General features: G+C 41.8%; 1 protein-coding gene across 3 annotated transcripts in view; it reads right to left on the minus strand.

The window, feature by feature from the left end:
* The window catches only part of LOC120541257 (plexin-A1-like), a 710,643-nt gene that overhangs the window by 179,216 nt on the left and 506,583 nt on the right, over positions 1 to 24,844 (minus strand). For all 3 annotated transcript variants that reach the window (XM_039772729.1, XM_039772730.1, XM_039772728.1), the window contains one exon: positions 6,623 to 6,719. In XM_039772729.1, coding sequence (XP_039628663.1) covers positions 6,623 to 6,719 — 97 coding nt within the window. The remainder of the gene's footprint in view (positions 1 to 6,622; positions 6,720 to 24,844) is intronic.

The raw sequence follows: 24,844 nt of genomic DNA on the forward strand, positions 1-24,844 counted from the left end.
AGCTACTTGGTAGCAGTTGGTTAAACTTTTAGTGCATTACTATGGTCCTTGAAAACAGAGCCGGTCAATCCATTAAGTGACTGAGGTGGCCACCTACGGCACACTCATCTGAGGAGTGCATACTTTGGACGCTGAAGAAGACAAACCCCTCTTTTGTGTTTATGAAGGTCCACATGCTCCAAGCAACCTGTCGTCAAACTATGATGATAATGAGTGGCTGCCGTTAATGAAAGTAAACACAAGGGGACCCCTCACCCCTACCTCTACCCTCCAGGCATCAAACTCTGATGATACTGAGTGGGCACCATTACTCTCTGGGCCACGTTTGTGAAAGTTAAAATGGGCAAACTTCATACACCAAGGGGCACGTGAAGCTTAAAGTTTGCAGTAAATACACAAAGAGACACAGTTTATGCTATTGAAGTGGTGCATACTCCGAACATAATTATATTGATGGTAGACTCCTTTAAGATAAGCTTATACCCACTGACGATAAAAACTCCTAGGGGCTGATTCGCATTATCACCATCATCGACTCCCTCCTTGGACATACCCAATTGGCTATCTTTCTCTTTGTTATTCTTACACAGTCTAGTAGGCTGGAACAGGTTGGGTGGTTCTAGCAACATCTTTGAAATTTTAATACACTAAGATGTACTGGCACCCAGTCTGTTCTTGGTTCCTGCCCTGTGCCTAATACTGCTCTGGACTATCCCATATTTTAACTTGTATGGATGAATGAATGGATGTAGTTAACATAAGTTTGTTTTCACATCTGACTTTTCCAGCGGTTTTTAAGTTGAAACCTTCATTTACATAATGTTAGGAAGTCATGATTAGTCAAGGCACAGAACTGATTTTGTCCCAAGTCATAGGGGCTAGCTCCTGTGACTGTGAGAGCTGGCCACCAATGACTATTCAGCAGAAGCACAAACATCTTGAAGGAATGCCAGTGTTTTGGACCACACAAACAGAAGGCAGGCTTATCTGTTTGATGTCTTATATCTGACATACTTAACAGAAAGGAAAATGGAAAGAGATGCGACTGTGGCCTAGCTCATCAAAAACAGGATTGTTGCATAGATCATCCAACATTTGTAGAGCCACTGGGGCTGTCTAGCAGAACATTATCCAGCTGACAAAATCCAGAAAGCTTGAAAAGCTGTGGAAATGTGAAACTGTATAGGAATATTTTGAGTAAGTCATTGAATCCATCACCCCCTGAGGTTCCCATTTGTGTAAGGGAATGAGATCCACCAACTAGAGTTGTTACGTGTGAACTGCTCTGGGGCTTGAAGTTGTATAGTGGGACATCTGCCTAAGAGGTCAACCAGAAGAAAACCCAAGCAGGTATGAGGAGAATGAATAAACTCTCCACAGACAGTGACGTGACAGAGCCATGAAGCCAAGTCTTAGAGTTGCAAATTAAAAGAATAAACTATAGCCCAATCTCTTATGAACTCTTGTACTGGGGATGGAAAATAAACCCAAGGACCATTTTTTACCTTGATGGTATATTTAAGACTCTGTTTCATGGATCACTGCTTCACCTTTTATTTCCAAAAACATGGCCATTAATTGGCTTTAGAAGAATCACATTAGAAAATGCTACTCCTCAGTGTGCATTGATGGATTTCTTCATTTTGGGATGCTGCACACTGTGTGCAGCTTCACAGTCAGAGCCAGCTCGGTGCGCGGCATGGAACGTACACTAGGCTTCGGGGTCTAATTTTTCACTTTTATTATCTTTGAAAAGTATTGCAAGCTCAACATCGCCAGACTTGAGAATCTGTGTTTGGTGCAAATTTATCTAGAAGGCAGTAGAAAAATAGACAAATTACATACAATTTAAGGTAGAAATTTCCAGGGCAAAAAACAAACTCTCATTACTTTTCAAGAGCAGCAATCTTTAAAGTTTTTGCCGTGGATTATACAGCAGGAACATTCAGCTTGGTTGGCTGTCAGAACTTTCACAGCTACGTCAGCATTTGTCTACCGCAAAAACATTTTTTATCATTACATTGCGTATATTCCTTAGCATATATTCTGCAGGAGTTAAAGAGTAAACCTTAAAGCATATACAGTTAGGTTCATAAATATTTGGACAGACACAACTTTTTTCTCATTTTGGTTCTGTACATCACCACAATGAATTTTAAATGAAACAACTCAGATGCAGTTGAAGTTCAGACTTTCAGCTTTAATTCAGTGGGTTGAACAAAAAGACTGCATAAAAATGTGAGGCAACTAAAGTATTTTTTTAACACAATCCCTTCATTTCAGGTGCTCAAAAGTAATTGGACAATTGAATAACTTGAAATAAAATGTTCATTTCTAATACTTGATTGAAAACCCTTTGCTGGCAATGACAGCCTGAAGTCTTGAACTCATGGACATCACCAGATGCTGGGTTTCCTCCTTTTTAATGCTCTGCCAGGCCTTTACTGCAGCGGCTTTCAGTTGCTGTTTGTTTGTGGGCCTTTCTGTCCGAAGTTTAGCCTTCAACAAGTGAAATGCCTGCTCAATTGGGTTAAGATCAGGTGACTGACTTGGCCATTCAAGAATTTTCCACTTCTTTGCTTTAATAATCTTCTGGGTTGCTTTGGCTGTATGTTTTGGGTCATTGTCCATCTGTATCATGAAACGCCGCCCAATCAATGTGACTGCATTTAGCTGGATTTGAGCAGACAGTATGTCTCTGAACACCTCAGAATTCATTCGGCTGCTTCTGTCCTGTGTCACATCATCAATAAACACTAGTGTCCCAGTGCCACTGGCAGCCATGCACGCCCAAGCCATCACACTGCCTGACTCCACCGTGTTTTACAGATGATGTGGTATGCTTTGGATAATGAGCTCTTCCACGCCTTCTCCATACTTTTTTCTTGCCATCATTCTGGTAGAGGTTGATCTTGGTTTCATCTGTCCAAAGAATGTTTTTCCAGAACTGTGCTGGCTTTTTTAGATGTTCTTTAGCAAAGTCCAATCTAGCCTTTCTATTCTTGAGGCTTATGAGTGGCTTGCACCTTGTAGTGCACCCTCTGTATTTCCTTTCATGCAGTCTCTTTATGGTAGACTTGGATATCGATACACCGACCCCTGGAGAGTGTTGTTCACTTGGTTGGCTGTTGTGAAGGGGTTTCTCTTTACCATGGAAATGATTCTGTGATCATCCACCACTGTTGTCTTCTGTGGACGTCCAGGTCTTTTTGCGTTGCTGAGTTCACCAGTGCTTGCTTTCTTTCTCAGGATGTACCAAACTGGAGATTTTGCCACTCGTAATATTGTAGCAAATTCTTGGATGGGTTTTTTCTGTTTTCGCAGCTTAAGGATGGCTTCTTTCACCTGCATGGAGAGCTCCTTTGACCGCATGTTGTCTGTTCGCAGCCTTTTATCTGCTTAATTGATATGACGTAACGATGGACTTGAACACACCTGCCCATGAAATAGCCTTTGAGTCAATTTGTCCGATTACTTTTGAGCCCCTGAAATGAAGGGATTGTGTTAAAAAATACTTTAGTTGTCTCACATTTTTATGCAGTCTTTTTGTTCACCCACTGAATTAAAGCTGAAAGTCTGCACTTCAACTGCATCTGAGTTGTTTTATTTAAAATTCATTGTAGTAATGTACAGAACCAAAATGAGAAAAAAGTTGTCTCTGTCCAAATATTTATGGACCTAACTGTAGAAAGCACATCAGGGAGTTGTTCTTATAGAAAAAGATAACACTGTCATTAATACAACATTTTTAATATTTCTTAATTCAGGTTATGTTCCCACTAAGTTGAGTGTGCAAGTGATCGATTTTACAGGGTTGCTCACAAAAAGACGTGACTTTCAACCAAAATTAAACTATAAAAATTAAACTAAATCCATCACAGACCCAATTTAAATGAATTTCAAACACAATTGCGCTAAATGAAACGGTCTATGCTGTTGTTTGTTTGTCAGTTCATTTGTTGTTTTAACCATGTCTAAGTGGAAAGCTGAAGAGAGTTCAAGTAGAACCAAAAAACAGTGTTTGGGATTTATGATAAAAATGGCCGACGGAAGGTTTTGTCATAACAGACTCATTGCTTAGCGCCAGGGTCAGCATGTGCTTCTAGGAGAAATTTTCAACCACTCGGGAGACGAATGGTATCATTTGCAAATTTGGCTTGTATGCAGGATCTTTTAATACATGGACCTCAGATCAAGCATGGAGTGACTAGAAAGTCGACCCTCTCAAACAACATTTGAACCAGAAATCTCATTTCGATTCAGTCATAAAACTTAAAACTCAATCGAAATCTACTGTAAAGACGACTGCAAACATTGAAAACTTGTATATTGAATTGAAAGACTGGTTTATCTTTGATAAGGAATGTGTTTTCTACACCCGCTAATCCGCAAAAAATTCATTTGGATTTGAGCAGAGGAATAGTCCCTTACATACTGTGCTCTGTTGAAGAATGGCTATATTCTCTTTCAAAAGGAATTTTGGTTCTATTAGAGTTACAACGTTCGAGATACTGATTAAGGAAAAAGTAGAAACTGGTACAGCAAAGACATTTTCAGATATGGTTACACTTACTAAACACAAGGATAGCCGAGAGAGAACTTTTAATGAACAATATAAAACAAAATCCAGGAACCGCTTGGATTCTGAGCATTTAGTAAACTTGGTGAGAATTCAAATTTTTCAACAAACTGTTTATATTGATAGAGTTTATAACTTATATAAGGCAGAAACAGTCAGAAAAGAAACGGTTTAAATAAAAAAATAATAAAAAAAAACCAAACAAAAAAAAAAACTTGGTCATATCAGTTTAGTTAATTTTTTGATACTTAACATCAAATATCTTCTTCTTCTTTAAATATGCAATAAGGTAAATATCCAAATAGACCAAATTGTTGAATTTTAGAAGTTGTGGCACACATGAAAGCGGACATTGGTCACAGGGAGCAAAAATCAAACCAATATGGTGTGCCAGTCCACTGCATGCACTCTCACAGACACATTCACATGGGACCAATTTGTAATTGTTAACTAACATAACATACACATCTTCCAGGATGTGGGCGGAAATTCAGAGTACCTGCAGAAAAACTTAAATAGATATGAGGAAAACATGCAAACTCCACACAGACAAGGACTGGGTATGGGACTCAAGACACCGGATCTGTGAGGCTCAGGCAGCAACGCTATCCATGGGCCATGGTATGTTACTGTTTAATTATTAGCCCTATGCCAGTGAGTGAGTGTGAACTCTAAATTTACGTGCCATCTCATCCAAGTTGGGTGTCTGCTGGGTTAGCCTCTTACCACCATGACTCAGAATTAGATAAAGCACTTCTGAGAATGTTAAGTGATAAATGGCCTTGGGTCCCATCTCTGTGACCTTGAAATATGAATGAATGGATGTCCTTTCCTGAAGGTCCCTTATGTCCACTATTCTGAGTAAGACTTAGAACTTGTCACTTCAGGGAATTTGGTAGCTAAAACTTATTAATGTCATTTGTTTGTGACATTTGTTTTCCCTTGTGTTGTGTAATTTATTGTCTTGGACGGCCTGTCATGTTCATTCTGCTCGGTGTGTACTTGTTATAGTTACCATCCAGAGCATACAATGCTACTTGTGCTATTATAAGAATAACTTTGAAAAGTACTTTGTGCCAGTGCAAACTATAAAAGGCACAGTACAAAATGATGATGGATGCAGGAGAAAAGCTACTGTACATGGGTCATCTCTTATACACGATACAGGGATATCATATTTCATTGAAGCCTAAAATTATCAGAAGAATATTCGAAACAGCTTACAGCTCATGATTCGGGAGGAGCTTCAATATCCTTATATTATTTAGCAATGCATTTTCTTTTAAGACTCATTTACCCCTATGGTCGATTATATAACGAAGGAGCCATCTCTAGTCAAAACACTGGGAGTGATCGCCCCTAGACTTTCTTGTATACTCCGATATAGGGAGGAGCCAACCGTAAGACAATGATTATATTTTTATATTATGTACATTAAAGAACCATCAACAACAAATCAAGCCAAATTCATAATATATTGAATAATTATTATAAAAGTTGAATAAATCAAACTCTGCAGCTGAATAAATAAAAGGTAAAGTACCATTTCTGATTAGCGCAAATAGCTCAAAAGTTGACAGAAATCTACATTTTGTACATAATACTTGTATGCAAAATTTGGTTGACCTAAGTGAAAGCGTACTCAAGTTATCGTGCTTACATACACACACACACGCACAAACATAATTACAAAAATGGTATTTTCGGACTCAGGGAGGTCTAAAACGTCGAGATTCATCAAAGTTTCGAAAAGGAATTTTTGGAGGATTTCAATACTTTCCCTAAACTTCATATATGAGAAAGACAGGGAGGTCTAAGATGTCGAAATTCATCAAAATTTCGACATCGAATTTTTGGAAGATTACAATACTTTCCCTATATTTTGTATACTAGAAAGTAAAAAGGCAAGACTGGTTTCCTCTACCCTAGATTCCTTGGCACGATGAGACCCTTGGAGAATCATAAACTGTTCATGCACTCCCAACACAAATGTTGACACCAAACTGAACACAGAAGTGAATAAGGCTCTATGGCCAGACTTACCTTGAATATTTCTCGGATTGTCGATAACAAAGTTCCCATTCCATACCACGGACAAATCAACGGGAAGATCGCTGATATCGTTACCCTCATAGAAATACTGAAAAATAATCACAAAATTAAACAAATTAGCAATACAAAAAAAAAGATTGCCTGTTAGATATGATCAAGTAAGTGATGGAAGATTTTGGTTTTTTAGGGATTATAGCAAGGCCACCTTAATCTGCTCTATTACTGCATTAATGGCCTATAGAAATTTCCAGAGTTACCGCTATAGGGTGGTCCAGATCTAATTATGAAATTTCCATTACGCTATAACTTAAGTTCATTACATAGAAAATCACCAGAAAAATCCCGGACCATCGAGAAGTGTGCGAACTGACGACATGAAGAATTGTCTTTGCGCCGAACTGGAATCTGGATCTGGACCACTCTGTAGGGTGTTGTACCATGTTAGCCATTATAAATGTAGTGAGAAGTCAAGGAAAATGACACCTTTTATTGGCTAACTAAAAAGATTAGAAAATGCAAGCTTTCGAGGCAACTCAGGCCCCTTCTTCAGGCAAAATGTAATCACGTCCAGGACCGTCTTAATGGATGGGCATGCTGGGCAGTTGCCTGGGGGCCCCATGCTAATCTATGTATGTTGTGACTTGCTGAAGGGTTGTGTAGGTTGGGGCCTCAGTGCTCTGCTTTGCCTGGGGACCTATAATGTTTTTAAGACAGCGGAGTGGTGGCTCCGAGGCTAGGGATCTGCACTGGTTTTCGGAAGGTCGCCGGTTCGAATCCCGTAAATGCCAAAAGGGACTCTGCTCTGTTTGGCCCTTGAGCAAGGCCCTTAACCTGAAATTGCTGAGTGCTTTGAGTTGGGAGAAAAGCGCTATATAAATGCAAAGAATTATTATTAAGATGGCCTTGCTCACATCCACACTTTGCTGTGTTCACATGAATTATGCCTGGCATTTTAGGAGAAAAGCAAGATATGACCACATGAAAAGTAGTTTAAGATAAGCTCAATTTTTTCAAACCCAGCACTTTGAGTATCACATCACTCCAAATATGTCCGGACCACAAAAATGCCATTTCTTGCTGACCTTATGAATACAGTATTCATTTATTTTATTGAGAGAGGTAAGATGTCAACACAGTAATTCAAGTAGCATCATCCAACTAGGACTTATGATTTCAAAGGGCATACAAGTGAAATTTTCCACTGGAAAAAATATTTCTGAACGCGGCATACCCATTGTGTGCATTGACACAGTCTCTTTCCAACCCTCATTAAAAATATCCAAGACGGCAGCATCAAGGCAAACCACAGAGCTTCACTGACCAGCACTTGTATTATCGCCAGGTCTTCAGCCAAGTCTGGTAACCATTACATCCAAGCTTTTTCAGCACAATGCTGTCAGCAAGGCTGGCACAACAAGTGCTTTCAGAGTTACAAAAAAAATTAAAATCACCTTCAACGTGGGGCATTAAGTTACACCAGATCAGCATCTTCAAGGTTCTTTTTTATCCTATTCCCCAGCACAAAACTGTACACCATTTTAAGGGAAAAATGTATAGCTTCTCTTGAGACATGGGTATTTTTGGCTTCTACTTTCATTATTTCTCAAGAAAATGACCTTTATTAGAACATACAATGCGGTTATAAAATGCTTAGCTCTTCACATCTGCATTCCCAGTGGGAAGGAAATGGTTCTTGGTGCAAAGGAACAAAAAAAGGCATGCACATTTTTCTCTTTTTGGAGGTCACAGAGACATACAACGAACTTAGTTACAGTTTAGATTTTCTTCAATAAAATCTACATTTCAAGTTGGTTGAATATCAGCTGTAACCCCCGTATACTGTATATAACGTCTCAAAGACAAGGGAAATACAGCCTTAAGGAAGGAAGAGTTTCCAGTCTCCCCACTGCGGTGAGTTTAACCCTTGTTTCCTTTTCCCCATGGGCACCATCAGTATTCTACATGCAGGTTCACCACAACACCCATCCTGGGCGCCGATCAATACGGTACTGAGAGGAGCCGGAATTTTCACTGACAGGTAACGACCTCCTTTGGAGAAGGAATCTGAACAGCTCTTGCAAGAAAATGACAGGCATGTCAGAGGAGATGAAATAAATGATTCATGGCTTTCTGGGAGTTTGTCAAGTTTGGAGTGGAGGTGGATGTGGGGGGAGGTGGTAGGAGTGGTGTGTTTTCTGGAATGGAGTTTACTTAAAAATAATACATAGTCTGAGAACTCTGATGTGGCCATTAGTTGACAAAATACTCTTTGTTCATTTCTGATGCAAATACAGTTCGATTATTGCTCTCTTTAAGATGAAAGAAGCAGTGTAGGGATGTTCCTCTTCCAAACAGATGAACGACTAAAATTTCAGAAATCTGTAATATTCAAACAGCCATTGATATCATTCATCAAGCTGCCAATGTAGTTGTGTTATTAAATGTGCTTAGTCTGTGAAACAAGAGTCAAGAGTGGCACTTCTCGTTCATTTCTACAAAGTTGCACAACTTGAGCAAGTGTCGATAAGGACATGTGCTGACAAAGGGGAGAAAAATGATTTGACTCATTTCACTTACTGCATGCAGTTGAGGGCACTGGAATCAGAACTTGAAGGAGTACCGAGAGTTTTACTATTTGTCACTGCAGCGTACTGGCAGTAAATGGTTGTGTTTACTGACAACTCCCCCTCATCAAGGGGCGCCCTCTTGTTGTCCGACGTAAAATTAGAATATCATCTCGATTGAAATTCAAAAGGGAACAAGCCCCCCACTCTCCAATCCAGCATATGCATCTCATTGTGATCGAAACTCCTGGGGGAACCTCCAAACTAATGTACATTAATCTTCATGTTCAAAACTCTGAGTGGAACTCACACCACCCCTCCATCCAAGACTTCCGATTTATATATATATATATATAAATAAATATATATATAAATATATATATATATATATATATAAAATATATATATATATATATATATATATATATATATATATATATATATATATATATATATGGGCGGAATGGTGGCTCTAAGGCTAAGGATCTGCGCTGGTATCCCAAAGGTTGCCAGTTCAAATCCCCATCACTGCCAAAAGAGATCCTGCTCTGCTGGGCCCTTGAGCAAGGCCCTTAGCCTGTAATTGCTCCAAAGGCGCTGTACAATGGCTGACCCTAAGGGGTATGCGAAAACTAATAAATTTCTAATACAAGAAATTGTATAAGGTGAAATAAAATATATATATTGTATAAATATTTGTATCATCAAAATTGAAAATCCAAACCATGCTCTCCAAACTAACATACTGTATGTATATCTTTATGCTCTGAGGGGAACTCTGACCACCCGGAATTTCTGATCTAATGTACAAATATTTGTATTATCAAAATCGAAACTCATTGAGGAACCCCCAAACACTGCTCTCCAAAATGATATAAATAAATTTTAGCATTCCAAGCTACTAAGCTAAATCTACTGTATGAATAATTGTATCCTCACAACTGAAATTGCGAGGGGAATCCCAGAACCTTACTCTCCAAACTAATGAATGTATATCTTCACATTCAAAACTCTTGAGGTGATCTCCCACCACCCGGGATTTCCAATCTAATGTACAAATACTTGTACTACCAAAATCAAAACTCCTAGGGGAAACCTCAAACCCTGCTCTCCAAACTAGTGAACGTAAATTTTAGCGCTCAAAGCTCAGGGGATCTCACACACCCCCAAGATATCCAATCTAATGTAGGAATACTTGTATCTTCACAATTGAAACTCCTAGAGGATCCCCAGAACACTGCTCTCCAAACTAATGTACGTATATTTTAGCGCTCAGAGCTCAGGGGAGCTCACAAAACCCCCAAGATATCCAATCTAATGTAGGAATACTTGTATCATTACAATTGAAACTCCTAGAGGAACCCCAGATCCTTGCTCTCCAAACTAATGTACATACATCTTAGCATTCAAAACTCTTGACAGGATCTCCCACCACCTGGTATTTCCGATCTAATGTACTAATACTTGTACTATCAAAATCAAAACTCCTAGAGGAACCCACCAAACTCAGCTCTCCAAACTAATGTGAATATATTTTAGGAACTCACACATTCACAGAGATTTCCCATCTAATCTAAGAATACTTGTATTAACACAATTGAACCCTGCTCTCCACAACAACAGCAACCTTTATTTCTATAGCACATTTTCATACAAATAATGTAGCTCAAAGTGATTTACATGATGAAGAGAAAGAATTAAAATTAGAGAACACTAATTAACATAGAGTAAAAGTAAGATCCGATGGCCAGGGAGGACAGAAAAAAAAAAACTCCAGATGGCTAGAGAAAAAATAAAATCTGCAGGGGTTCCAGGCCATGAGACCGCCCAGCCCTCTCTAGGCATTCTACCTAACATAAATGATCAGTCTTTATTGTATTCAGGGTTCTCATGGAAGGACTTGATGATGACGGTCACGTGGACTTCTGGCCTTTAATCCAAACGAATATACGTATATCTTCACTCCTGGAACTCCCTCCCCAGGATTTCTGATCTAATGCATGAATATCTTCACAATTGAAACTCCAAGGGGGTACACCCCGAGCACTGACAACACATTGGGAGGAGAACCTAGATGCCAACAAAAAAGATAGTACTGGCACTTAGACGTTTTCCACCTCAGACACTTATCTCAGTATCACCAGTTAAAAGGCAGGAGTTTCCAATGGGATGGAGGTTAGTCAGCTACTGGGCAAAAACAAACACTGACCGTGGCACTTTGTTTTGTTTTCACAGACGCCTTTTTGCACTCAGCTATTGTTGGCAGCTGTTATTTGACGATTTATAACGTTTCTGTTAGCTTGAGTGAATCTGGCCCTTCTCTTCTGTGTGATATCACCATCAAGGAGTTACATACGATTGGCTGTTTGCAGAAGTAGGCTATTGCTGTGAACAAGCAGGTATACCTAATTATTTGGCTACTAAGTACATTATTTAAATAAAGAAAGAAAATATAAGATGCTAAATTAAGTAGTGTGTCAGGTATTGGATGTTAGTGCAATGCTTCCTGATGCAATGCAATTTGAGTTCTATCAGAGGCACACAATAGTTACCGGTTGTTGCTCACCTTTCCTCATGCCACGCAAAGGTGATGCTTTCTGTTCTTAATGTCTGTGCCAGTGCATTATTATTAGTTATGGTACAGAAAGCTGGACACTAGATCTGGAATGGGTTATTGCTTGGTATTAGTGGGATTTGTGGATGAAAATCAATTGCCTACTGCCACATCCCATTAAAACTGTTGGCACAATCACATTTTGATGGAGGGTTTTGGCTTGTAGTTGTTATTCATTATAAACTTTTAGAAGGCTTAAATTGTTTAATAGGATTATTGGTGCTGCAGCTTTCAGGGAAATGTTATGGGCAGGATGCCGAGGCACAGTGGCAGAATTTAAACATTCAGAGGGAGAGTACACAGCGACCTCACAGTTCAGCAGCACTGTGTTAATGTTTTTAACTGGACTTCCAGGTATCAAACAGGTTAAGCAGAATAACTTTTTAGTAAAATAGTAAACAGTAAAGTTCATTGCTCTTTACATACTCAATGGACATGAAATAAAACAGCTACAGGTATTATTAGAGGCTTCCACTGGCAGAAAGATGGGTTTTAAAATAAAATATAAAGTTATGTAACATTCTGAAACCCATGTGGTCTCATCTTCTCTACTGTTTTTTCCTGGTGAGGGCCGTGGTTTGAGAAGGCCCAGCAGGTCAGCCCAGACCTTCCTGTCCCCAGCTCCTCCTGAAGTGTTCCCAGGCCAGTCTAGACATACAATCCTCCCAGTGCTTTCTGGGTCTGTTGACTCAGTGAGACATGCACTTTTGGGGTCATCCTTACGACATGCCCAATCCACCTCAAATGGATCCTTTCGATCTGAGGCTCTCTATTCTCAGACCTGCTTAATCCAATTCCGGTTTGCAGTGGGCTGGAGACTACCCCAACAGCACAGGTGCAAGGCAAGAAACAGCCCTGAACTAGGTGTCAGTCCAATGCAGAGGCCACTGACACACACACATACAGATTCTCACACTGGGACAATTTAGACGTGACAATTAACCCAACATACCTGGGGATGTAGGAGAAAAAGCGGAAGACACAGAAGCCCAAGCAGAAATGGACAGAACATGTAAACTCCACACAGACAAGAACAGTGCATGGGATTCAAAGACGGGGAACAGAAACTGTGAGTTGGCTGTGCTTTTCGTAAATGCTTCTTAAAAATATGAAGTAGACTTATGACACCATGATAAATCTATCCACCTTAATCTTTGCGGCCATCTGGTTGCTATATCTCTGTCATTTCAAAAGATGGAGCACTAAAACATTTATAGTAATAAAATGCATTGCATTTTTCACTCCAACATATGGTGCATCACAAACATTAATACTGCTTTTACGAATCCCATACCAAATGGCATATAACAGAGTGCATGGTGCAGTGCAAACGCTAAGGCAGAGGTATACATGGAGTACTTAGATTTCAACTCATCTTAGACGAGTAGCACAGCTTACATAAAATGCTAAAATCTATCTGTCTGCCACATGATTACTCAAAAAATAATGAAAATAGAATCTTGATCTGTATCTTAATTGAAAAGTTATGTAGGACCTGATATGTTCAGGAAATTAAAAAAAAAAAAAATCAAGTAATGACAACCTGTGACCTGTAGTGATCATTACAGAACCATGTGATAAAGATCATAATGGCAGAAAAAAGAGCAGTGACATCTGCTGAGGATCAAGCAAACTGCAGAAGGCAATTAAGTGACAAATAGCAAGAATACAAGATACTGCAATTAAATAACAGACAAACATGAATGCTCAGAGGCATGTAAGAAAAAGTCCAGGATACAGAAGACAAGAAGGAGAAAGGGACTGAAATGCACAGCGACAATTGACAAGGCAGTGAAATGGTCCATTTTTCTGACCATATAAAACCATAGCTTTTACATCCTTAAGTAAACGTTTCTTTGAAGACCCCTACTTGGTAAAGTTACATTAGCCGTGTGATCAATTTTTTGTTTGTGTTTGTAATTTTTGTATTTTTTAATGGTGTGCTGTATAATAGCGACCAGAAGTAATAAAACACATTATAACTTCTAGAGCAGGGGGTCTCCAACTCTGGTCCTGAAGGGCCGCAGTGGCTGCAGGTTTTTATTCTAACTCTTTTTTTAATTAGTGGTCTATTTTTTCTGCTTTTTTCTTTTGAATTAATTTTAATTGATTTACCCTTGAAGATTCAGACCCCTTAATTGGTTATTTTTCTTAATTAGCAGCCAAACAATAATGAGATATAAAACGAGCCAAAACAACTGGTGTCCATCGCACAACATCTGAAAATAAAGAAAGACGAAGGTCTCAGGAATGCTGATCTGCTCAGATCCACAAAACATTTAAACCAGTGCTCTTAGAAAAGAGAAAATCAACAATTTTAGAAATGTCTGCTACTGCACAATGAGAGCAGCAACAAGCCATGAAATTAAAGAACGGGTTTAATTAACAATAAGAATCAGAGGCTAATTAAGCAACTGGTTGGAGTTTGAGGCCCTGACTGAGTTGGACTTCTGTTGTCTCATTCACTTCACATTTCATTTCTGTTTGGGTGCCATTTAAGTAAAGAAATGAATCAATTCAGAAGAATAAAGAAATAATTCAGGGCAACAAATCTTAAAAAACAAGTCCATTAAAATGAAAGGAAAAGGAGTTAATTAGCAGCAAAATCAGGTCACCAATTAAGAAAAGGGTTAGAATGAAAACCTGCAACCACTGCGGCCCTCCGACGCTGGAGTTGGAGACCGCTGAATCTGGAAGAACTGAAAGAACTAACAATTTAGAAAATTAATTAGCAATGGCTTCTTATTTTTAGCATAGTTTCCATTTACTATAGGTCTGGTTGTTTAGAAGATACATATCTTGATGCACATTTCATTTAATTTGAAAAGAAGCAATTAACATGTAAAAGAGGTGAAGTATTAAAAATGCAAACAAGAAATATAAAAAAGGGCAAACTTCATCTTTCACCTCTGAAAAATGCTTGGTCTTGAAGATCTCTCTAACTTTTACTGAACCCTTAAGAAAAGGGGTCTCTAGCAGCGTAAAATATTCACATCTATCATCACATGGGACATGATCTTTGCACCATCTTTCATTAATTATTTCTCTGAAATGGAAAACAAAAATGTGCTTGAAATCACAGGTTAGAAGGAGTACAACGTCTTTTTAAAATGCTTGTCTGAACTAACATTAAAGGTAACAAAGGCATTGTTGGGTGTCTGGAGCCACCACACTCCAACGGAGGCTCTTCAACAATCACCAAGGACCAGAAATCAGGATTTGGTGACTAACACTCTATGTCTGCTCTTGAACCAGGCAGACTGTTCACTTAAATTCACTGGACACTTTGCTGGAATGGAATAAGCAGGCATCTCATTTATGCCAATCTAAAACCCAGTTCAGACACCAAGGTTCCGGAGGGTGCACAGATTCATCAAAGTGCTTGTCGTCTTCTCTTTGACTCTGCAAACTAATTAACTCCCACACTTGCCTAGTTTTCCAAAAGTATGTGTAGATTCAGGTCAGTAACTTGTGCAGAGACAAAACAAGGAACTCTCTTGTGAGACACTCCAACGCAAAAACTGAAGCAAGTTAGCACAGTGAGTGACATTCAGTCAAACGGCAAAGAGCTCACAGAGTATCTTTATGTGGCCATCAAAACTAAAGCTTTGTTTCGAGAAAATTGGACCCAACGTGCGTCACACTATTATGGATGCAGCGGCAATGGCTCAGTTCAGCACATGAATACCATTGAGCCCGACGATAAACATCTGAAGAAAGTGAGCGGAAGGGACACATTAATATTTATTGAAAACCATAACAACATGCTTCTCAAAATTTTAAAATTCATGGTTAACACCAATACACCACCGCAGAGTAGCTTTGAGAACAATTACCTCCTATCACAAAGCACTTACAGGGGAGATGAACTCTTTCTGATTTATGGGTTCATCACAGCTCTGCCAACCATGCCTGTTCCTTGGACTTTTAGAAAGCAGAATTACTTCAAAAGCACCCCACAGTCGGTTAAAAGGCCTAGTTTGCCATGCCATGAACACTGCAAACACACACAGCCCACAAAGTCACGAGTAACAAAAAATTTTAAATAAAAAAGATATTCATTTTGCCAGTGTCTATCATGTTTTCTTTGTCTGATTTCCTTCAAATTCACAGAAGATGAGAAAGTAGCAACACAGCAGGTCTCAAATAGCACTGCCACGTTGAAAGTTGAGTATTGATATCGCAGTACTCGTTAGATTTGTAAGCCACCATCAAGTTCTAAAATCTGTTCTTTCTGATACGTTTTTAATGTAATATAGTGGTCTCTCTAAAAAAGCGCCTTACAAACCAATAAAAAAGATCAATTAAATTGAAATCATTTTTGAGAATTTTGAATTTTTGAATTTTGATACTCCATTTACAAGGAATGCTGCAACCATGGGAAGGCATCATATGGTACGCAAAATGGGCTTCATTAAGGGGAACATTAGAAAATTAGAACAGTCTAGATGAGAACAGGCCATTCAGCCCAGCAGAGCTTGCTAGTCTTATCCACTTAATTCTTCTAAAATAACAGCAAGTTAAGCTTTAAAAGTCCCTTAAGGCCTACTGTGTACCACACTACTCGGTAACCATGTGTCTGGGGTAATTTGAGTAAAGAAAAACTTCCTAATGTCTGTGTGAAATTTAAACTTAAGTTTCCAACTGTGTCCCCAGGTCCTCGATGAACTCATTTTAAAATAACAGTCCCGATCCACTGTAGTAATTCATTATATAATTTCAAACCCTTCAGTCATGTCATCTCTTAACCTTCTTTTGCTTAAACTGTAAAGGCTCAGCTCTTTTAATTTTCCCTTCATAACTCATCCCCTGTAGCCCTGGACTCAGTCTAGTCGCTCTTCTCTGGACATTTTGTAGGACTGCTATGGCTTTTTGTAGCCTGGAGATCAAAACTGCACCCAGTAATGGTACTGCACACATTATATATATATGTATATGTTCACTGTACTAAAAATATATATATATATATATATATATATGTATATATATATATATATATATATGTGTGTGTGTGTGTGTATATATATATATATATATATATATATATATGTGTGTATATATATATATATATATATATATATGTGTGTGTGTGTGTATATATATATATATATATATATATATATATATATATATATATATATATATATATATATATTGTCACACACGCGCATGGGAGGCAGCTAAAGGGCTTGAGTGAAGGCAGTTCGAGGCATGCCGGGTGTGGCAGAGTGCACTGACTCTTTTCTCCCTTGCCTGTAGACCATCCCCGGGATTTCACCTGGATCACCTGACATCACTTCCGGGACTGAGCCAATGGAAGTCGGCCACACCAGCTCCAGTCCCTCTGATGTCACCTCCGCTACGAGCCAATGGTGGAAGACCACGCGCCGATCCATACGACCTCACTTCCTGTCTCCCCTTTAAAACCTGCCCCTTTTCCTTTGTTTCTTTAGTCTTGTTTTGGACTCGGTTGTGTGCACTTCAGTGCTCTGTATTTTGTTAAAGGAAAACGACTTTTGCAGCCAGGATACCACAATATACGGGTGGCTGCCCCAACTCTTTATCTGTCAATGTCTCGTTCTTGTGACAGTGGCGTAGTCGGCAGGATGGAGAAGTCCCGAGGAGAAGGGGACAGGACCTGCAATATACCCAGGTGGGAGCGCATCGGGCCGAGTATTCAGGCGGGAGGGTGCCCCGTGGTTCGGCGTGACCTGCGGGCTCCGCCCCGCACTCATAACTAGCCCATCTGGAGTGGCCAGGAGTGTGCGGGTGGGGCTCACAGAATTGGGCTGCCCTGGGGGGAGGCAAAGGGACTCAGTATGCTCTCTTGGGGAGAGTGCCTGCCTCCCTGCGAAACCAAAGCCCCATTTACCACCTAGGGGTGCCCCAGACTGGCAGGTGAATAAAATAAAACATGGAGGTTGGACCCTGAACGCCAACCAACAAACAAGCCTGGTCCTTATGGGCAATGGTAGGGCATTGGCTACGCCATTTGAAAACACGCCTACCAAATAATAGAGCAGGTAGCTTGCTATCTGCTCCTGGAAGCGCTTCCCGTGGCTTCACCCAGCCGGTTTGGGGCAGCGGTTCAAGAACATGGCTGAGCTCATAGAGCTTATGGAGACGCAGAGGGCGGCCTCACACTCTGGGGAGCAGAACCGCCCTCATGTCAAACTCAGCCGGGTATGCCAAGACCTAGCCCCACCCTGTACAATCCGGAGCTCAGATATGCCCAGCGGCCGCTGGCGCAAAACCGCTTGGAGGCAAGGAGGAATGCAGGTGGAGGGTGAGGAGGGGTTGGTGTGTTCTGGCTAATCCGCTGGCGGTCCCACATACTGGCGCAGGATCGCCAACGGACACAAGACCACAGGTTTGTTCGACCGCAGCAACATTTCATTGTTGCCCGCCGCTTTGTGCAACCGCAACAGTGGCTAAATTTAAGACCGGTATAACCTGTGTCCACGGAGACATCCGCTGGTACAGGTCCGCCGCTGTGTCATCAGTTACGGAGGGTCAGTTCAGAAGCTCACCGTAGCGTCCTACCTGATCCTCCACACCCGTGATACTAGGGCGGACTGGTCTAAAATCAAAAGCGTGAGACACATACCACTCCCGGGTTAATTTGGGCCTCGTATGGACGGAGATAACCCGCCTGCTGCCTCCACGCCGTAATCAGCCGGCAGAGAGAGACGGCAGTCGCCTGACTGACGGGCAACTCCCGGCCGCCGCTGGCTAACACGCCATCCACCAACGCCGCGCGGAGCGGAGGAAACCACGCCCATTGAGGTCGACGCTGACCCTCTCTCCGTGTTGCGGTTCCAATTTAAAGAAACGCCGCTTCTTTTAGAAGGGAGCAATGGAATGATGACTCCCTGAAGTTTGTAAAAATGCAGTGGTCCTTGTCAATGGCCAGCGACTAATCAGTCGATGCCACAGGGCCCCTACTTTGTGCTAGATAATGACCTCCTTTACCGTAGCAATGCATGACGGGCAGGAGACGAGGCTGCTGCTAGTGCCGCGCACCTTCCGCGCAGGTCTGTGAGCTAGCACACGCCCACCTCCTAGGTGGCCACCTGGGCACCAAAACTCTGGAGCGGATCAAGCCCGCTTCTACTGGCCAGGAATTAATGAGGAGGTTCGCCGCTTTGGCGCTTCCTGCCCGGAGTGTCAACTGCACAAATTCCTAGGAGGGACCGTGCTCCTCTCATTCCTATTCCACTGATTGACGCTCCTTCCACAGAATCGGGTCGACCTGGTGGGACCCCTGGAGCCCTCAGCCCGAGGACACAAGTACATTTTAGTCCTCGTGGATTACGCTACACGATACCCGCTGTTCCGCTGCGCCAGCTACCTCTAAAGCCATCGCACGGAATTACTAGGGTATTCGCGTGGGGATCCCCAAAGAAGTCTTGACAGACCAGGGGACCCCTTCACCTCGGAAACGCTCAAGGAGACTGCCAGATTACTGAAAATAAAGCATTTAAAGACCTCGTGTATCATCCTCAAACCGACGGATTAGTAGAGAGGTTTAATCAAACTCTCAAGCAAATGCTGCGTAGGTGGTCAGCGAGGATGGAAGGAACTGGGATCAGCTCCTCCCCTCGTCCTTTTGCCTATCGGAAGTCCCACAAGCCTCCACGGGTTCTCCCCTTTGAACTACTATACGGGCGACAACCTCGGGCATATTAGATATTTTGAAAGAAGGCTGGGAAGAAGAGGCTCTTCCCTCCACAAACATACTGGAATATATCGCGCAGTTACGCGATAGATTTGGAAAAATTCGGCCTGTCCTTAAAAGTCACATGGAGGAGGCTCAAGCAGCGCAGGCCCGGTACTACAACCGCGGCACGTCTCTTCGGGAGTTCCGCCCGGGAGATCGGGTCATGGTCCTAGTGCCTACCTCCCACTCTAAATTGCTTGCCCACTGGCAGGGCCCCTACGGTTAAGGAGAGGAAGGGACTGGTCGACTATTTGGTGAGTCAACCCAATCGCCGGCCAAAGGAGCGGTTTATCATGTGAACCTGCTGAAACCGTGGAAGGACAGGGACCCCGATCCTCCTCCGCCAGCCCCGCCACTCTTCGCCACACACACGACCTTAACTTCGCACGGACTTAAGTCCCAGACAGCGCAGGAGCTGGAAACAGTTATCCGGACCGTTCGGGAGGTAGTCAGTGAGAACCCCGGAAGGACCTCTCTGATTGAGCACAACATCGTGACAGAGCCCGGGTTGTTGTCCGAGAACGCCTGTATCGCCTTCCCGAGGCAAAAAGGCTGAAGTGGAGCTTGAGATCGCGCATGCTGGAGCTAGGTGTGATTGAGGAAAGTTATAGTCCCTGGTCCAGCCCCATTGTGCTCGCGGTAAGCCTGACGGAAGTTGGAGGTTCTGCAATGACTTCCGCCGGCTTAATCAAGTCTCCCAATTTGATGCTTATCCAATGCCACGCTGGGACGACCTCCTCGAGAGGCTTGGACAGGCTCAATACCTGACCACACTTGACATGACGAAGGGTACTGGCAGGTTCCTTTAACGGACTCCGCAAGGAAAAACCGCGCTTAGTACCCCTAGCGGACACTGGCAGTATCGTGTCCTTCCATTTGGGTTACACGGGCTCCAGCAACCTTTCAGCGCCTGGTGGACAAAGTGCTTCGGCCTCATAACTCATACAGTGCTGCCTACCTGGATGACGTGGTCATCTATTCCAGCACATGGAAGGAACACCTACAGCATGTCCAAGCGGTATTACGGACACTTGGTGAGGCCGGGCTCCGGATTAATCCCAAGAAATGCTTCTTGGATTAAGCGAGCCAAATATTTAGGCTACCTGGTGGGTCGGGGTACCGTAAGGCCACAGTGCTCCAAAATTGATGCCATTCTGAAATGGCCCCGTCCGCGAACCAAGCGGCAAGTCCAAGCCTTTCTCGGGTTAGCCGGGTACTACCGCCGGTTTGTACCCCGGTTTTCGGAGAGAGCGCGCCTTGACTGATTTAACAAAGAAGAGGGCCCCAACATTGTGGTATGGACTGAAAAACAGGCGCTGCATTTAGTGACTTAAAGCAGGCCCTTACGTCCACACCTGTTTTGATGGCACCTAACTTTTCTTTGCCTTTCATCCTCCAGACGGACGCCGGACACAGGCCTGGGCCGTGCTGAGCCAAAGCGCCGATGGTGTGGAGCACCCCATCATGTTCCTGAGCCGGAAACTGTTGGACCGGGAGACCAGGTATGCTGCGGTGGAGAGGGAGGCTCTGGCGATTAAATGGGCGATTACTCAGCTGAGGTACTACCTGTTGGGCCGGGAATTCACCCTTGTCACGGACCATGCACCCCTACAGTGGATGGCCCTCCACAAGGAGTCGAATCCGCTGGGTCACCCGGTGGTTTCTTGACCTGCAGCCGCATAAGTTTTCGCCGTTCATCGCCGGGCGCTCCACGCCAACGCTGATGCTCTTCTCGGGTTCACGACTCTCGGTTAGGTCGCCCACCCGCCGGGTCTGGGCTAAGGGGGCCTTGTCACACACGCGCATGGGAGGCAGCTAAAGGGCTTGAGTGAAGGCAGTTCGAGGCATGCCGGGTGTGGCAGAGTGCACTGACTCTTTTCTCCCTTGCCTGTAGACCATCCCCGGGATTTCACCTGGATCACCTGACATCACTTCCGGACTGAGCCAATGGAAGTCGGCCACACCAGCTCCAGTCCCTCTGATGTCACCTCCGGCTACGAGCCAATGGTGGAAGACCACGTGCCGGATCCATACGACCTCACTTCCTGTCTCCCCCTTTAAAACCTGCCCCTTTTCCTTTGTTTCTTCAGTCTTGTTTTGGACTCGGTTGTGTGCACTTCAGTGCTCTGTATTTTGTTGAAAGAAAACGACTTTTGCAGCCAGGATACCACAATATACGGGTGGCTGCCCCAACTCTTTATCTGTCAATGTCTCGTTCTTGTGACAATATATATATATATATATATATGTGTGTGTGTGTATATATATATATATATATATATATATATATATATATATATATATATATATATATATATATATGTGTGTGTGTGTGTATATATATATATATATATATATATATATATATGTGTGTGTGTGTGTGTGTGTGTGTATATATATATATATATATATATATATGTGTGTGTGTGTGTGTGTGTGTGTGTATATACATATATATACATACATATACATATATATATATATATATACACACTCGCCTAAAGGATTATTAGGACCACCATACTACTAATACGGTGTTTGACCCCCTTTCTCCTTCAGAACTGCCTTAATTCTACGTGGCATTGATTCAACAAGGTGCCGAAAGCATTCTTTAGAAATGTTGGCCCATATTGATAGGATAGCATCTTGCAGTTGATGGAGATTTGTGGGATGCACATCCAGGGCATGAAGCTCCGTTCCACCACATTCCAAAGATGCTCTATTGGGTTGAGATCTGGTGACTGTGGGGGCCATTTTAGTACAGTGAACTCTTTGTCATGTTCAAGAAACCAATTTGAAATGATTCGAGCTTTGTGACATGGTGCATTATCCTGCTGGAAGTAGCCATCAGAGGATGGGTACATGGTGGTCATGAAGGGATGGACATGGTCAGAAACAATGCTTAGGTAGCCCATGGCATTTAAACGATGCCCAACTGGCACTATGTATATACATATATATATCATCAGCAAGCCCAAATCACAGTCCCAGGTTCAAATAAAGGTTGTTTATTAACCACAAATACCTTTGTTATGGTACAAAAAGCACAACCCACAAGTTTTCCTTCTCCTCCCAGTAACTCTCTCACTACTGTAGTGCCCTCCACCACTTAAGTGTTGCCTCTCTACCACCCAGCTCCAACTCGCCTGAATAAGGGAGTATGTTCCCTTTTATCATGTACGCGGGAGTACATCCGGTGCCAGGGCGATTGCCCGATGGAAGTACTTCCGGGTCATACAGAAGTCCATAATAGGAAGCATGTCTCCCTACAGCGCCCTCTCGTGGTACCCAGAGACCACAGCGGGGCTGCTCTGCCAGACTACACATCCTGACATGCCCTGCTGGTTCCTTATGGTGCACTGAACTCTGGTGCTGCTGACATCTAGCGTGTTGGGGGAATAAAAAACCTCCCTCCACATTTTCTCTTTTCAATGGGCTGCCCTTCCACCATCACACACATACACAGACACATATATACACACAAGCATAAATTTAATTATTTATTGAGCTTCTGTAAAAAGCCAATTTCACATGGGGAACAAATAAAGTTCTGTCTGTCTATTGATGGTAATTTAAAATGACAGCCTAGTGGTGCAGCAAAAAAGAAAATTTGAAACACGAGACAGAAACAATTGCAGCACTGTCACTCCCCGAGACACAAATTAATAGAATTAACAATCAGACAGCAAGCATGGATTCACTAAGGCTCAGTCCCCGGCCTAAGATTTAATAGACGGTACTCACTTCACTCGAACTGAAATGTAGTTTATTTCTTGACGTTTTTAATTGTTCAGTGATGGTGCTACCAAATAAGTGCAACACCAAAGCATGTGGATTCTTCATTCCTTCCTGTTTGCATCAATTGTAGAGCACTCTGGGCAATTTTATTAAAGGTGTAGGCTCATGTATTACATACAGGTCACATATCAGTCCATTCAAAAAGATACAACCTTGAAGACATGAATACACTGACATATTTAGAGATTTCTTCTGTGTCTTTTATGTTTAAATGTATTCGCAAGTTTTCCGCTCATTGTTAGCCCGATACTAGGATTAGTATTATATACTTGTGGGCGCTTTCCCATCCAACATTGGCTCAGTGATGTCATAATGGCCACGCAATGCATCATGGGGTGCTGGGGAAAAAAAAAATGTTTGTCTAAGCCAACCATATGGCAAAATTCCAGAAACTTTTTCGGCAAATATTAGCGAATAGACTGTGAAAATGCTTTGGAGAATTTTGCCAATCAACTCTACTTATAATCCAGATTTATGAGACATAAAAAAGGCCTAATTTTAATACATTAACTTTAATTAAAAAAAAAGTTAAACCATAAATATTTGCAGCTCTTTAAGTGACTTTTGTTGTTTTCATAACACAATATTCAAATGATTAATTCTATTTTGAGCATGTGGTGGCATTGAAATTGTAATCGCTTTCATATATTTATAGCAGTAGTGGTAGTATTATCATATGTGAGAAATTCTTATTTTCTTTTTATACAAAATGTAAAAAAAAAAATGAAATCCCCCTGTAGCTTCTAATATATTTATACAGTAGATAGATGCAGATACACACACTGATAAGATTTTGAAAGGATCTCTTTGCTAGTGCACTTTTGCCCCGAAGATGATCCTTCACTTATGAAAAGTAATAAATCACGAAAAACCGTCGAGGTGTCAGAAGTGCACGACTTTCCCATGCACGGCCAAATCAGAGGACATTCCTACTTATTCTTTTTTTTTTTCCTGTAATTCGTCCTTTGATATTTGCCTGTAAACCACTTTTAAGGCATCCCAGGATGAGGATGGCTGGCAGATCCAAATTACCAAGTGGAGGCCATTAATTTACACATGAAATAAGTGGCAGGGTTTAGGCATGAAGAGCAAGGCAGAGGAGTAAGTGAAATTGGCATTTTCAATTTGTACACTGACATGTCTCATTTGGGCCCGTCGCGTCTGCTGCATGCACCCAGCCTGTAGCTGTCCTAACATTTATTAGCATCTTTGCCCTTCTTCTTTAGAATTAGTTTTTTCTCCATTTTCAGCAAGACATAAGCAGCCCACTCTTTTTATTTATTTATTTATTTTTTTTAAACGGGGGGAATCCTAAGCACGAAGGGAATAATGAGAAACTGAAATTGATCGTCTTGTAGCAGGCACAAGTACTCTCGAAATAAATCACTACATACCTAACAATCAATTTTTTGAAGTGCAGATTGGGAAAAATGCTAGCACATCATAATATTTGTGGGTGTGTGCCTATGATTATGTATAAATGTCTGAGGCAAAGGGGTGGCAGTGGGTAGGGGAGT

Source organism: Polypterus senegalus, chromosome 12 (assembly GCF_016835505.1).
Source record: "Polypterus senegalus isolate Bchr_013 chromosome 12, ASM1683550v1, whole genome shotgun sequence".
Lineage (NCBI taxonomy): Eukaryota > Metazoa > Chordata > Cladistia > Polypteriformes > Polypteridae > Polypterus > Polypterus senegalus.